This window comes from Camponotus floridanus, unplaced genomic scaffold (assembly GCF_003227725.1).
Source record: "Camponotus floridanus strain SB8 unplaced genomic scaffold, Cflo_v7.5 scaffold2, whole genome shotgun sequence".
Classification (NCBI taxonomy): domain Eukaryota; kingdom Metazoa; phylum Arthropoda; class Insecta; order Hymenoptera; family Formicidae; genus Camponotus; species Camponotus floridanus.
In genome coordinates, this window is record NW_020229325.1 from 6,996,640 (window position 1) to 7,013,678 (window position 17,039).

At 37.5% G+C, this 17,039-nt stretch overlaps 1 protein-coding gene across 4 annotated transcripts in view; it reads right to left on the bottom strand.

Annotated features, from left to right (window-relative positions):
- Positions 1–908: 908 nt before the first annotated feature.
- Positions 909–17,039, bottom strand: part of LOC105255541 (membralin) — a 73,857-nt gene continuing 57,726 nt past the window's right edge. For 3 of the 4 annotated variants that reach the window (XM_011264858.2, XM_011264855.2, XM_011264861.2), the window contains 3 exons: positions 13,052–13,151; positions 6,991–7,363; positions 2,919–5,775 (listed from right to left, as the gene is read on the bottom strand). In XM_011264858.2, coding sequence (XP_011263160.2) covers positions 5,618–5,775; positions 6,991–7,363; positions 13,052–13,151 — 631 coding nt within the window. In that variant the 3' untranslated portion in view covers positions 2,919–5,617. Of the gene's footprint in view, positions 1,594–2,918; positions 5,776–6,990; positions 7,364–13,051; positions 13,152–17,039 lie in introns of those variants that run through there. The other variant, XM_025408115.1, reaches the window with a different exon arrangement.

A 17,039-nucleotide genomic window follows, 5' to 3' on the forward strand; every position in this document is an offset into this window, starting at 1 on the left:
TTAACAGGTAACAATTTTGAAACGTAAAATATATCGATTGCAATGCAATCGATTTTTAAAAATCTATTTAAACAGCCATCATTATTTCTAAATATTCCAATAAAGAAGAAACTAATCTAATCTGTGATTTGATGGAATTTGAGGTAGTTCCAAAATCAATAAATCGCTAGCTTATTTTCGCGATATGAATTTTTTCATTATAGAACCCGAAGCATAGCGTTCATCGCGCTGCCAAGAATGAAGCTTGTAATTGCGTCAAGAAGGCGATTTAATTTCAGGTACGCCGCGGAACTCGAAGAGCGGCCTCGTATTAAGATGGCTTGTTTTAGCGCGTAACGGGGATAAAACTAAAACGAGCGAGCGAACAAGGTACTCGCGTACAGAAGACAAACCGCGACGCCATGTGCTTGGCGGTCCTGCAAACGACAGTCCATTGTTTCGCGGATAAGCCGTTTTTATTAAAGCGGATGATTATTTCGACGTCGAGCATCGTCGGTGGATAGGACGAAAACCGATCGATGCCTCGGCCACTGTCGTCGCCACCATCTCGGGCCGCCTTTGCGTTTTACACCTGATTAAGCGGCAAACTGATACATCCGCAGCACTAAAATATTTCGTATTAAAATTTCTCATTAAATATTCGCACTTAAATCCTACGATAAAATCCACTTAAAATTAAAAGCAGATTTTTCTACATATTTTTTCATATATTATTCAAGCTAATTTATTTTTCCGAAAATAATATACAAGTATGTGAAATTGTAAATGTATGCGCAAATTAAATGTATTCGTTTTCTATGCTTTAATAGGATATTATATTTGCTAGAAATATGTATATTTCTGAGAAATATGTATATTACTAGAAATATATATATTTTTGTAAAATTAAAATGAAATTTTGCGATTAAAATTGTGAAACCATCAACAATATAAAGCTTTTTCCAGAGCCTTACTTCCAAGAGGGAATTAGAGAGATTGGAACCAGCCCACTCTTCCTCACGGTCCGAATCGGAAAAGGAAAAAAAATCGTTTTAAGAACGAACAAGCCGCTCTTACATGGTCCGTAGAAAAAAGTGTGTTTCTACGCGACCGCCGCTCTGGTTCCGATGGAAATCTAGCAGTGCGAGTGAGAAGGAAGCAGGATTAGTCCGAAGAAACAAAATGACGAGAGAGAATGAGATGGAAAAGATAAAAAATAAGATGCGAACCCGAGAAGAGGGCGGAAGGAAAAGGGAGAGAAAGAGAAAGAGAGAGAGAGAGAAAGAGAGAGGATAGAAACACGGAGTGATACGTGTAGGTTCGTCCATGTAGGGACAGAAGGCAGCCCTGCGGGCAGGCAATCAAATAAAGTAGTCCGAGGTTGCTTTGCTGGATGCAAATTCAGCCCCCGTGGGCTTTCTGTTTCCATCCTCCCTCCCGCTGTCGCTCTGCAACTGCGAGCCGGAATCTCAGCGCGAGTTTCCGGGACACACGGAAGTGGCCCTGTAACTGCTCGTCGATACATATATTCTACTATATATCCTCCCCTCCGCCGTCTCCTCCTTCTCTTCTTCCCGTTCTTTCCATCGAATTGTTTATTTTAGCTTTTTCCAGCTGGAACACAAAGAATCGGCGCCGCACATAGCGATCAATCGCATCCCTTAATAGCGTTCAACGTGTTTATAGTTATTTAAAGGAACTTGAGAAATATGCCTCTTTACTTGTATTTTCATTAATTACACGATTCAATCGTATTTTATATTCATCAGAAAATGAGGAGAATCGATATAGTATTTTTGTGATTATGGAGGGACCAGATCTTTGATTGCTATATTTTGCAAAAAAAAAAAAAAATCAAATAGTCCAATTTTACACGCGATTTTTATAAATGTATGGAAAAATGAATAGCTACATTAATTTTTATCATACATTTCTGAGAGAAATAAAAAATTTTTTTTAATAAAAAATTTAACGATAAATCTCGATGAAGCGCAAACAAGATGAATTTTCTGTGATACTTTTTTTAAGGAAAATGCCACAAGTGAACGATTATTTTCAAGATTAAAATTTGATTATTAGATTTTAAGATTATTATTATCTTTTTAAATACTAGCATAAGCTCGAATGGCACGTGACGTACGTGTATTCGCCAGAGCGATTCCAAGGAAATGGAGGGTTCGAGCGGATCGGATCGCACTGTGCGACTCACTCCTAATTATGTCTTAATGAAAATAAATCGCTACATTTGTAGGAGTGTCGTGTCTCTTTGGACATTTCCACGAATCACCCACGCAGTTCGTCTTCTTCCTTCTCCTCCCCCTCCTTCTCTCCAACTCTCTTCCTTCGTTCGCTCTATCGCGTTATCTTTGTGCTCTACGCCACCTGTTTGATTCTCTCAAAGGGATACCAGTGTCTATTTGTCTATTTCGGTTTATCCCATTCTCTCCCCCCCCCCTCTCTCTCTCAATTTCATCCCGCACGACTTGGACTTGGAATCCGACATCCCTCCCGTCTTCCTCTCGGTGCGCCCTTACGTTCCAAGTTGAACAATCAATTTCAATCTCGCAAGAATCTCTTTTAAATCTCGAATTCGTCGCGTCGGTTCAGGGGAAACAAAACAGTTAATGCACTTAAGTGACAATCACGAATCGATAATAAATCGAGGCAGTATCATATATATATATATATATATATATATATATATATATGAGACCTCTGCATTTATTTATAATCTAATAATAATAACAGCGAAAGAATAGCCGATAGTAAGGATAACGGTAACAATATTATCCGGTATTATGTACAACTATAAAAGAAACTTACTTGTATAAATAGAGAAAAGAGATATTTTACAGTAACATGATCGTCTACAAATATATAATTCTGCTAGGAAGGGGACAAGGTGGCAACAAAAACGGCGAATAACACACTCAACATGGTAATTCTTAAACAAATCGTGTCTCTTTTCTTTTTTCTATCTACCCTATGTTACCGGGCACACGTGTATAAGTCTGCCCGCGCGACAATGTGCTTTTTTTCCACCACTGTTATTAATGCGCATCGAAATCTCTCGCGTAGCTTCTTATGTAGCTTAACCATGTATATTTTACAGTACGCTGGTACAGTATGTCAAGTGTATGACAGATACGTTCTTGACGCCCCAATTGTCACGATTTGCGAGCGTGCCATCACATTTGTTACAAAGCTCAATCGTTTCACGCGCCCATCCGTCCAACTTCACACGCACACCACGTAATAAAACAAGACGTTCTTTCCACTTTTGCCGATATACGTCACTGGACGACACATCAGACTCCGAAACGATACATATTATACAGTAAACTTACAATTACGACGATTAATTCTAATAAGTAACAATGCGTCGAGATGATGAACGCGATATCGGCGATTCCATTCAGAAGCGATTTCCTTACTCAAGCCGCATCTTCCACCCTTCTCCTCTTATTCTTTCCCTTTATTAGTATTACATTTTAGATTAGTTACATTTTACCATTTCCACACAACTCGATGCTGATTAAACTCGCGTAAAACCGATGGGTTAATTACAAAACAGCGAGTTGAAGATTTCGTTATTCGTGATAAATAACTCGAGACGAGAGAAACACATTCGGACAGACACACATTCCAGACCTCGTAAAAATATATTAGATAAAAAACTAGAAGGAAAACGCATCATAGCACACGTGCATTATCAATTCTATTCGTTTCAGTAATTTGCCATGTCCTTACTTGTAACATTGTTCAATAAACGCGCGATTGATCGCGCACGAATTTACACATCGCGACAATTTTCGCGCAACCAAGCTCTCTTTGCGCTTGATGTAGTATCCTGTAAAATTAAGTGTTCAACAGAACCAAAATTTGATCGCGTATCTATCATATTAATCCTCTGTCAAGTCATCGTCTGACTGACGAGGGAATTGCGCGAACCTGGAAATTCTGATTTTGACAAAACTTTAGACACATATAGGAGGAAGAGAGGGGGATAAACAAATTTAGAAATTTTCAGTTACTGTCCAAAAATGATTTTAGCAGATGAAACCTCATATGTGGAGCAACTTTTTCTCGTTATATCTCGAATATTAAATTATTTGAGATACTGAAAAATGTTTATACACAAATTTCACGGTTAAAACACTTCTATTTAATCATAGTAATAACATAAAAAAAAATAATTTTTTAAAGTACCTGGGAGAAAATTATTTTTTCAAAATTTTATCAATATAGTTAGATAGAGATGTATTAAAATTTCTAAATTAATCTCTTTGTCTCTCCCCTCCATACGTATACGTAAAGTTTCATCAAAATCAGAATTTCACGAGTTTCCTTGTAAGCGAACACACAATCGTCGTAAACGAATTAAAAGGAGAATAAAAACGCTGCAATTGATCGCGTAATGAATCTCACATTTATGTACAACTATATCAATGCGATCTGTCGGTGATTATCGATGTAATTAATTGAATCGCCAGTTGTTGGATACAAAAATCTACTCGCGAGAAAAATCCCGCATCCGCTTGACGGAAACGGAGCCAAAGAAGATTCCGGCGAAAGAATGCTCCAAAGAAGGCACTCTGACTTGTTGCGCTCAGAAACTGTAGTTTTATCAGCCGGCCTCGCTGACGCTTCCCTAACATTTTCAAGAGACGAAGAGTGCAGAGACAAGAATGCGAATAAGAGATTTGATGCTTGAAATGCATAAAATAAAATTTGGACGTAAAATTGTGGCGCATTTCAATCAAATTTCAATCTCGATGTAAGTCTCACGCAATTTTAAATACAATCTCTTGTAGTGTTTTTCGAGTGAGTCTAGCGCAAGTTTTCGCGATTCAATAATAGTTAGATCCTGATTTCATCTACGTTATCTTTGCGTGATTTAAATATTTATAAAAGTTTCTGTCAAATGAATAAAATAGAATAGTTAAAAATAGAATAATTAAAAATAGAAATATATTATAATATTTTGAGAAGAAAAATATATTAGGAATTATATATTACTCTGTATAATAAAAAACATATTTACAAAATAAACAAGAGAGAGAGAGAGAGAGAAAGAGAAAGACAAAGAATGTTTCAATCAAAAGATAACATTTAAAGTAATGTATGTTGCATTTTTTCAACGCATCTTTGTACAGATGATTAATGTAAAACCTCACGCATCATGTAACGGCGCTCGCCAAGCATTAAACACGATATTACAAAATACTGCATTAAGAAGAACTATACATTGTGTCTCACTCCTGAAATTACATTCGTAACAGCTAACCTTTGCTATCGTATTTAACGAATCTAACATCGAGTTGCCGAGTGCATTAAATCCGATATCTCCGATAATATTTTATTCCCATTGATAATTGATTTAATCTACAACTACGCGCTTAATATTGAATCTTTGCCTCTCTTCGTCCATTGTTTCCGAACATGAAGAAGCGCTCGAGGAAACGTCCTCATCAGAATCGAACCTTGGTTCGTCTCTTACATAAAGAGCATATTTGCATTACTTTACAGGACATAACTTCCAGGATAACTGCGTCGGAAAATCTCTCTGCGGGAGAAGGTCCGCGGAAATGATTCTCTCGCTCTCTTCGCTCTGGCTGCCGTGCATCCGAGGCAGAGTCTAATGTTCCTTCCGGTCCTCGGTGGACGTTGTTTCTTTACGTACAGCCTCGGTAGACTCGATGACCTCGAAGCCTTCGGCGGACGAACTCGTAGCTCCGGTGGCTGGAGGAACCGCGTCCGTCTTCGCAACGGAAGACCCCGTCGCGTCCTCCGACACTGCGATTCAATGTAAAATTGCCCCCTGATTACAGGAATACGTGCGGAAGAACAAAAAAAATACGTCGGGCTTTTTAACGCGATTCCGAAAACAAATATCCGTAATAAAAGTCAAACTGTCGATACGGTGTAAGCGCGACTCTGTAAGTCAAACCGCAGCTGTAAACAAACTGGTTTCCGATGGGAATCGCTCGCCCGCTCGCGCGCGTTAAAACGATTATCGATTATCCACGAGTGCGAGAAACGAGAGATGAAATTAAAAGCCCAGAAAAATAATCAGTGCTAGTTGGATCGTTCGAATTGAAACACGATAGCACGGTATCGCGTGCCAAACTGCGTAGGCGCTCCAAAAGCGACGAGTGTCAGTGACACAGGATCTACAAAGTGCTCATTCAAAACTCTAAACCGGCGAAACGCCGCGCGCCTCGCGAGCCGACACGGGCGAAACGTGTAATCACGGAATTACTGACGATTACAACGTTACAACGATTTCATTTCAAAATTATCCGAATGCGTTTCTCTCGGGATCGCCGCCATCGCTTCTCTATCGATCTGTCGCGCTCGAGGCTGAAATTCTCGTTATTTCCAATAACGTACGCGTACCCTAATGTACTTTGGAAAATTAAGCGGGAACGAGCGTCGCGAAGGAAGAGAAGAATTTTTCTATCGATCAATTTTTCTACAAAAGTTTCAATAAATGTTACGCGCGCGCATGCACCGCGCCAATATATAATTAAATGTATCGTTTCAATTTGTTCCTCTATACATGCATTTTCACAGAAAAAGTACGAATATCGAAGTTCGATCAAATATACGATATCCAATAGCACGTTTAACTCTTTAGTACTATGGGATAAAATTTCACTTGTACTTATTCGCAATCCCCTCGCATAAACGCTTTATAAAAAAAAAAAAAATAGATAGTCACCTAGAGATAAAAAAATTCAACTGATAATTACATTTAAAAGTACGATTGTCAAATTATTAATTAAAGTAAAAACGACTTGCTTCGCGGTAGGACGGAGGAGACAATTTTATATAACCGGGAAATTAATTAAATTGAAAATAATTGCTAATATATATTTATCGATCATTCAAGCACCACGTTTGTTGCGAGAAATTGATCAAAATATCCCTTTGTGAAAAATATCCCCTCGTAAACTAGTGGCAAGTTTGCAGGAAACACAACGTTAAGGTACACAAGTCACGACGTACCTGGAACAGAATCGTCTCGACGATCAGCTGTTGTCGTCGGCGCGGACGTTTGCTCGGTATCGGCGCTCGCGTGTCGTTCTTCCGGATCGCCAGGTTCCGGATCGAGTTGGGACAGCTCGCTGATGTAGTTGTGCTGCGTCTGCTCCGTTGTGGGTGTCGTCGTGTCGACGTTCGGCCTCTGAGAAGACGAAGGCGAGAGTGTCGTCGGCGACGACGGCGTCGACCCCGGACCCGGGGTGGTCGGAGCCGTGCTGGGCGTCGCTGGCTGCGCCTGCTGAGGTTGAGCGTGATTGCGAAACAAGAGTTGCTGTAACTGCGCCTGCTGCAGGATCACCGGGAGCTCGTAGTGATGGAAAAAGTACAGCATCGAGTGCTGAAACGTAAAGAAGGAACGAATCTTCAAAGTAATTCGAAAATCGTTAGGGGCTAGATTTATATTATAGAGTTGTATAACGTTCATAGTAAAAACGTAGCAAGGATCATATAGGTAAAATGACACCCTTACATCTCTCGTATAACTAGACTATTTGTATTGTATCAAATTTGACGTCGATATTAACGTCATATAATTATCGACCTGCGATGACGTTGACGCAACTCTTAGACCGGCTTCATCAAACATTACAAGAGTCAGCCAATCGCAAATCCAAATGTCAGTGGACGAATTGGTTTGATCTTATACCTGCACTGAGAAAAAAATCTGGTTGCATTAATTAGAATTCTGGTAGATTTAACCGGTATGTCTGTTGGAAAATGGACGAACCAGAATTCTTGTAGGAATTACCAGATGAATCTGATTAATTTCTTCCTGTTAAATTTACCAAATTTTCCGGTTAATAATACTAAACTCGCCAAGTCGTCTAAAATTTTTTCCATCTAATTTCAAAAGTCTGTTTAATATTTTGAATTTCAACAAGATTATTGGATATAAATTCAATCCAGATTATTGAATAAATTATTTTAAATTCAGTTTGTTAAAATAAATTATTTGTTTGTGAGAATAAATTATTTTAAATTCAGTTTGTTAGAAATTAAACTGATAAACAGTGCAAGAAGAGGATGCAGCTCAAATACACGCAATCAGAGAACTAGCGTCCTCTTTCTGGCACTATTGCTCGTAAGAAAAAAAAATATACTTTGGATAATACTAGTTCTTTATATACATTTCATGGCAAATATTGAATACGAGTTAAGTTAAGAGGCAAGCAAGGAAATTAATGTAACAAGAAATTTGATAGATCCAACCAGAAAATACTAACCAAATCCTTATAGTAAAATCTATGAAACGTTCTAGTTATAAAAAATCGAGTCTTATCATGATAACTAGAAATTCTTGTTTGATTTAACCAAAATGCCTTCAATCATATATGTCTTGTTGGTGCAATCAAACGATTTTTCTCAGTGCGCGATATGTCATTTTAGGCTAAATCTCTCTCCCTGAGATCTATCACATCGCGTACAATCTATGTAATATTATGTAAAGTTGGAATTGTGCCACCAAAGTTGATCGCTTCTCTTCGCGTTGCAGAAGCCAGAACGAAGCCCGAAGAAGCCAGAAACAAAAATTCTGTTACCTGGCGAGGATATACCTACATATCACGCGGCTCTCCACGCGTGTGAGACTCGTGCGTGAGGTCCGCTCGCGCCTAGCAAATTTAAATGGAAATTCGGCAAATTCGTTCTACATCAGAGCGCTCTCTTTCTCATCCGCCATCGCTTCATTCGAGCCTGACTCTGCCGATCCACGCAGATCGCAATAACGCGGCTTCGCTTTACTCGCCGCGAAACTAAATTCTCCTCGTCTGTTACATACATATATATTATTAGGTGATCCGCGTATCCCTCGATCGAATCAACGCGAGGAGCGGGGAGTTAAAAGAATGATTTATAGAGATGTAAAATAAATTGCACGCGTACCAATGAGAATTGTTCGATTCCGATGCTCTATTTAAAATAATAGAAAAATCCAGGGCGAACAAATGATGCGCGGGGGTGGACGCGGAAGGGATGAGCGAGAGGAAGAATCTTGGATATGGAAAATAGATATCTCTCCCACTCGGCCTCTCCCTGTCGACGATGCGAAGGAAATGGCATTCCCGGCGATTCATCGGCGAGAGCGAAACAATTCCGCGCCGCTTGAGAAAAAGAAGACCGGTGGAAAGATTCGCGATGAGCGGGAGCGGATCGGCCAAGGTAAACGGGAAAGAATGACGGGCGAGGGAAACGAGGAGCGGAAGGAATCGGGGAGAGGGAAGAGGAGGGGACGATATATCGAGTTTTCGTTTGGCGGATAATCAACGCCAATGACACCGATATCGAATCGACGTATAATCACGCCGCGGGGCTAATCGGCTAAAATCTGACCTACAGCAACAGCCGGCCTACGAGCTTTGCCATCCGGGAATCGAAACGATTCTCGGCCGACGTGCCCCGGAGCCTTTCGAATTTTACCGCCACGCGATATTCGTAAACTCATTGCCAGGAAATAATTGTCGCTCGTTAAACGATCGATCATGTTAACGAATCTGTAACCCGGTTTGTCAGGGCAACAACTGTCATCACCGTGACATGATGGGTTAAGCCAGTTTATTTACAAAGCATATATTCGATCACGTTCTCAAACGTTGCGTCGACGCGTCGTTTCGTTTACGCGCTTGTGGAAAAAAAATTGCTGCACCGCGTATATATTCGATAAAATATTGCACCAAAGACGAAATTACACGTGTAAAGATAATTAATCGACGGATTACTTATTATACGATATATTGATGTTGAGAGAAATGATATGAAATTTTCAAAGATTTTCAAAGATTTACTCCAAAAAATCCGAAATGCACCACTTGCATTTTTGCAGGATTGTCGCATTGTCCGTACAATAATTGAAAACGATTTCAATCAAACGCAATCATTTTTAAACACTACGCTTAATCTAAAATTTATCAAAGATACATACATCCGAGTCGCGTTAAATTAGACTCGGCAATACCGAGAATGATCAACAATCACTATAAATGTGTCCGACAATCGAACGGTGAATACAACATAATAATATAATCTTTTTCCCAAGCGCTTAATGACGTAGCATCGTGATGCATTTACACCTTTTATCGAGTGAATTAACCACTCCATTAAACTTTAATGGTATTCAGTTTTTACGCGTGAAATATACACAATACATATCGAATGTAGTTATTAACGTAGCGGCTATCTATTGTAACGCCATTATAATAATACCTGTTAATACGGCCATCGCGATCATCTAATTATAAGTTATTGCGTTATCAAAGTACGCCCTCCCAATCAGATTATCTGCCGTATTATTGGCATAGTGGCAAATTTGTTTCTGAAATTCCGGCGGCTTATAGCAAATGTTCTATTACGATCGATCGTGTCTGTCGTAATAGATGATACTCCACTTAGGTACGAAGATAGACGTACAATCGTGCGACCGATGACTCTTATCGAACATGACGTTTACGAAATGTAGAGGAAGACAAAAGTCATATCACGTACATGATATAACAATTAAACTAGTAAATCGACCCATTTTATTTACAAGACAAAAATAAATAAGGCGATGTGATGAATAAAAATTATCCCAAATAGAATCTACTCAAATCTAGTACAAAAATTCCCTAATCTCCATTTTTTGTTCAAAATTTTAAGTAGATTTTAGAGATTTAACGTTGATGCAATTTTTTTTTAATTTTTTGTCGCGTGCGTTTTCTAATCTTTTCATTTAGATGAAAGAAAAATGAAATGTCACTGAAATTTCATGTGCTGGATTTGAAAGTGTACTAAAGAAAAATAAACTAAATAGTTTTCCTAAGGTAAACATTTCTCACCTACGTAATATTTTTATTTTTTTATCACTAAAAATTATAATTAAAAATACATATCGCACATTTTATATTCTATTTAGACTTTAAATATATAAACAGAGATATATATTTATAGATATATATATTTTAAATACACAATATATTTGGCCAACGGATGAATTGCTGATTGTTTTATACAATATAAAGATAGAATGATGAAAAAGAGAATTTTTTTTTAAATTCTCGAATTTCAATAAAATTTCATAAGAATTTTCTAATTTTTCCAGATAAAGAAAATTCCAGGTACTCGTTATGTTTTCAAGGAATAGACAAAATTGCAAGAAAAAGGTCGAGCGAAATTTAAGGGGACATAATAGCGTATATATTTCCTAATGGAATATTCGGAAAATAACAATATCTCTCTCTCACGCACGCACACACAACTTGAAAGGAAATGACGGCGTTCTTAATGAAAAGAACGAGACACGCCCTTGTCGAGGCGAAGGAGAGTCCGCATTTAAGGTAACCTTATGCGCATTTGTATATGGGAGCCAAGAAGCCGCATTAAATTATTTCTATCGATCGAGCTGTCAGGAGCATTGTCCCGGTTGCGTTTACGTAACTTAAGTTTGAGCGATGGCGGCTTTAGGCTATCCAGCCAAGCGACCACGGCTCGTTCTTCGTACTGCGCTAGCGTTGCTGTCAATCGCAGGACTTGCAACAGTAGCCAACGGGATCGCATGCAAAATATTGTGCTTCCCCATTTTCCCTCATCTATCTCTCGACGCTATTCCTGAAGGCGCAAGTGCAAACTCGCGTCATAAGCCCGGCATCATGATTCTTACGCATTGCATAATAAATTCGGTTAGTTGCGCTTCGAATTAATTGTCTTAAATCCATTACATCAACCTTGTGAAACATCAAATTTTTTAAATAAGCCGCTCTCTCTTTTTTTTTGATTCATTTATTTTAACATTTCCCTCTCATATATATTTCAGATACATTAATCAACATTTCATGTGTTTTCAACATTAATTAATGCAATGTAGGAACAATGATGGGGATTAACATTATTTAATGTATCGAGAAGCCACATTGAACAATAATCACAATCTATATCTCTACAGCATTCTCTTTCTCTCTTTCTATTTAATATTCCATTCCGAATATAATTATCCAAAATGCAACGCTATAAAATTTGACTTGTTCTCATGAAATTTTCATTCATAATTTTTTCACTTAACGTAGCTGAACAAATTTAGTTTATTTACGCGTGTACGCGAATTATTTAGACAAACGGAGCAATAGTAATTATCCAAGGGTTAAATATATACAAACAAAGTTTCTAAGAAATTTTTGTCAAAATGTGCTTATACCTCGGAAAGAGAGAAAATGTTGTACCTACGATACAATTTTTAAACGCAGCTCGATTGCCGGGGAAGAAAAGAATCTTTCGCTAAACTTAGACCGACCGTATCGGCTCAACTACTCGCAAGTAGGTCACGGAATATTCGTGATCAATGTCCGTCTCAATGAAAAAGAGCAATTTTTCTCGGGAGAACTTTTCTATTTCCGTGGTGGAGTTTTTATCGCGGGGACGATTATTTCACGATTCGTGACGGGGCGCGCGCCATTTTAATCCAAAAATACGTACACCGCATAAATATTCGTGCCTCACCATCAGTCATCAGCACGTTTCCACAATTTCAAGACAATTTATCCCCGACTACTATATCCTTGTGTCCTGTCATTGACCGCGCTTTACGAGATCGTATCTTAAACACCGACTCGGATTTTAAAATAAAATGAACAAATTTGATATCATATACAGGGTGTATCTGAAATGATGCACTAAACTTTAAGAGGTATTCTAGAGGTTAAATAAGACTTTTTTTTCGTATAAACATGAGTTCGCAAATGAACCTCCCTCTGAGCTAAAATTCGAAAATGTGTGAAATTGACCAAACACCCGCAACGCAAATTTATTTATCTCTCAAGAGAGGGTGATAGGTAACGTCAAAACTTTTTTTTTCTGAAATACAACCAATTTTTAATTTTTTCCCCAAACTTTAGGAGTCTTTAGCTCAGAGGGGGGTTCATTTACGGACCCATATTTATAGGGGAAAGTCTTATTTTGACCTACGCTCTTATTTAGAATACGCTCCTAAAGTTTAGCGCATCATTTCAGATACACTCTGTATATTGATATGAAAAAAATAACACAATAATAAACTACTCACCTGTATAAAGAGCCAAGATGTGACGAGCGCCAAGCTGCTGTACTGTCCGTTAAATCGATAATGGTACGCGTAGAAGGAAAAGTGGTACAGGTAGAAGAATCTGAAACAGAACCGACATGTCTCGTCTTTAAGTCGCATCGCAACACGAGAGAAAAAAACGTGCCTCGAAATATACGAGACGAATAGTTAGTCGTATTATCGCAGCGTCAAACGCGCGCCATGACGTCAGGACGGTGACATAAATAAATAGAAAATTGTCGGGATGCGAATACGTAAAATTACGGAATGCAACGAGATTTATTCGCCCCGATGTGCGCGATAATCTCGAAAATCCGTAACAACATCAAGCCACTTAACAGGTTACATAACGTAACGATATACGCGGCACGTTCCCACCCCGTGGCAACAATATGGACGAACTATCGATCAGATCGTATCAAGTTTCAGCCTATTGAAATATCGAGGATGACGCGTTGCGCGGCTAGCGGCTATGTGTCGTTATTACGACCGAAAAAAAAATATCCTAGGTGACGCAATATGCGTTATCTAGCTATGGTGACACGCACAATTCTCGTAAAAAGTATCGGATGTTACGGATAATTTTCTTGCGATTGACATGTAAAATAGAAAAAGAAACACATTGCGTTCTTTTTTCAAGGTATTATAGGTACTCGATGACTAGAAATATTTTCTGAAAAAAAAAGGAGCAATCGATCTCTAAAGTCGCTTAAAAAATCCATGGACAAAATAAGGGAGATATTTAATCTTTCTATAAATGAATCGTGATTAAAAGATGTTTAAAATTGCACACTTTTTAATCTCATACTCCTAAAATGAAATCTTTGTCTCATCTCATGTCGAGAATTAATCCATCTCGTTTTTATGATAAATAAAAGGCAGAAATACTTCATCTCTTAATCTTCCCCTAACTGAATTATTTGCTACGCCTTCTCAACCGCGAGGAACAGTTCTTCCTCTCGTGACTATCGTTTTATATATTTCGTTTTATATGTTTCGTACTGTTTATCGAGCTTGGTTTCATAATTCATCAAAAATATCCAGATTTTATCGTCATTTCGGTGAGAAATAAGTTTCACGAGAGAATTTTAAGATAACTGCTTGTTAAAATTTAATTTAAATTCGTACACGATTTTTTCTTTTTTAGCGTATCTTGCATACATCATCTTCATATTTTTGAATCTAGATATGTCAAAGGTTGCATGTGTTTTTGTAAAGCTGGCGGATTTTGTAAAGATATAATTCATCGAGATTTTATCAATTTTAACACCCACGTGCACGCTTGACGTAATTCTTTATTCTTTCCAGTAACACAATATTCACTCGATGATTAAAAAAATATAACAAATATTCCATGTACGTTTACACGGTTATTTAAAGAAATGAAACTTAAATTTAAAAATTTAAGCCCACTTTTTCATCATAATATTGCACACGAAAAAACAATCGCTTTGATGTATTCTAAACAATTATAAAAGAAACATACAAGCACATATATATATATGTACGTATGTATGTATTTTTTTGTAGTCTTTTTTTGTAGTCTTGGCTGATGAACGATGTTTGGGCGATGAAGGAGGGGTTGTAATCAAGCAATTTTTACGAGAAGTTGTTACGGGGTCGCCAATATTTACGGATCAGGGTGGGGTTGAGGCAACGTCACTACTCGAAGAAAGAAAAGCGATCAGCAGAGGTGTGGTGAAGGATGATAGAAAAAGAAGTCGGGGTTTGTAGGTATATCCCCTCGACGAGTACGACGAGTATGACGACTAATTTTCTAGAGTATATAACTTTAGCGTCTCTCAATCAATCCGAGATATGTATCATAAATTATGGCTACATATCCATCATTATTAAAGTATTATTACATAATACTTTACTCCGATATATTTTCGAGGTAAAAATATTTTGGACAGACTTGGCACAAAGAAATGTTTAGAAATATTATTAAAATAAAATAAATTTAGATTGTTGTGCATTTTCAAGAAACAGACAAAAATGATAAAAGCAATAATAGTGAAGGAAATTTATAAAAATAGTCACAAGGAGAATTATTATTGTATTGTATGTGTTGAATGCACGAAACACGCGAAAAATTGAAAAATATTAAATGTATGACTTAAAAATACTTAAAAATTGCAAATCTCTGTTTCCAAAGCCATTTACTCTCAGACAATACGTACTGAATGCATTTATGCGTCCAAAATCTTACGATGCGTAAATTTATATACAGCGGGCGTTGGTTCGTAAACGCTTTGCATTATGTTTTACGACACTGCCAGTCGTAAAACGCAGTTTAGGCGGCCGATGCATCCCATTTTCATTCGCAACGACACGGACAAACATCCAATAAATCCAACCATGGCTTGTTTGGATCACAAGCAAAGTCACGTCGTGATTAAAGCGTTCATGTTACTTTACAATTTGTTAACGTAAACTAGAACGTTATTTATCGTCGTTGAAAACAAATATTTTTTGTACTTTGATATAATGCCGCGAAAAGGATATTTTTATCCTTAGTAAATATACAAATATTGAAATATCGATCAGATAGGTTATCGAATTTAATGACAATCGCCATTAATTTAAAAATCTACAAATGTCTGGCGTCTAAAATTTCTCTGAATATGATACACGTGAAAACTGTCCGATCCATGATTGTTTAATGAATATTACGCTTGTAAAAAGGGAAATATAATTTTAACCCAAGCGCGCTTGAAAGAATCGTGAAGAAATAAAAGGTGGAACGAGAGGCGGACGGAGGAACGAGAAAGAATGCGCCTCCGAAATCCTACGTTACGTATTCCGGGGACATAAGCTCTAAAGTGTCTCACGCTCAAGGAACCGCAACCATCCGACGACGATTCATACGTCTTTTCCGGGAAAGAGGGAGGGTAAAAAGAAGAGCCGGAGACTCTCCAAACGCATTCTGAATTCATTGAATAGTGCTACCCCACCGAAGAACGGCAGGGGTTACTTTCGGACTTTAGAGCAGACTCGGAACAGGTCCCCAGTTGCCCGATGCAATCTCGGCGAACTTTTCACGCTACGTTTATAACACGCAGACCATACCTCGATTAATGTCGGAAATCATAGCGGAGAGCAATAATTATTATCATGTGCAGTTATTCGATGAATCGAGATAGAAGGGAGAAAAGGTCGCTTTATCAACAAATTATATTTATTAATAAATAATGTATTAATTGTGCACTTATGTACGTCATGCTTATTAATTGTAAATATGATTTTCATTGCTACAATTTATAAGCGCGTCAAGTAGTTGAAAAAGGCAGATATTTTTCAAGTATTTCTTTACTAAAGAAAAAGCTGTATGTAACAGGGGTGTTCCCGAAAATTCGCGTCATTGCTCGGGATAGTAATGAATTTATGAGATATAACTCTCGCATCAAATCGCACGAAAGATACCCACCAGGGCATACTTTGTCTTATCCTCACCTTTAGTCGAATGCAGTTCATAACAATCAGTTTCGGCATACACCTGACAGATTTACAATACGAGGGATACGAAGGGATAGCATCCAAACAAGATATAAATCAAGGTGTAAATATATCCCAAACCGCAATCTTATTAGAAGGAAAGTTAATAACTGTAAACCGTATTAAAGATGATATATAAATTATGTTAATTTATATGTAATATATCAACTTGTACGACATAAAATATTTATTAATAGTAATTAACATAATATTGACAAATTGCAACCATTAAATTTAAACCATTCTCTTAGATTCCAATAAATTTTATCACTGACAAATTGCAAATAAATAAAAATAAGCATAAAAAATAATAATTTCAAGCATTGTATAATAACACTGTAATCGTTTAATGATAAAATTATATTTTGATATTGTAATCATTTAATTATAAATTTATGAAAATACATTCATGCGAAACATATTTAATATTAAGAGTATCGTTTTTCTATCAATTTATTTTTCTCGCAAAGCC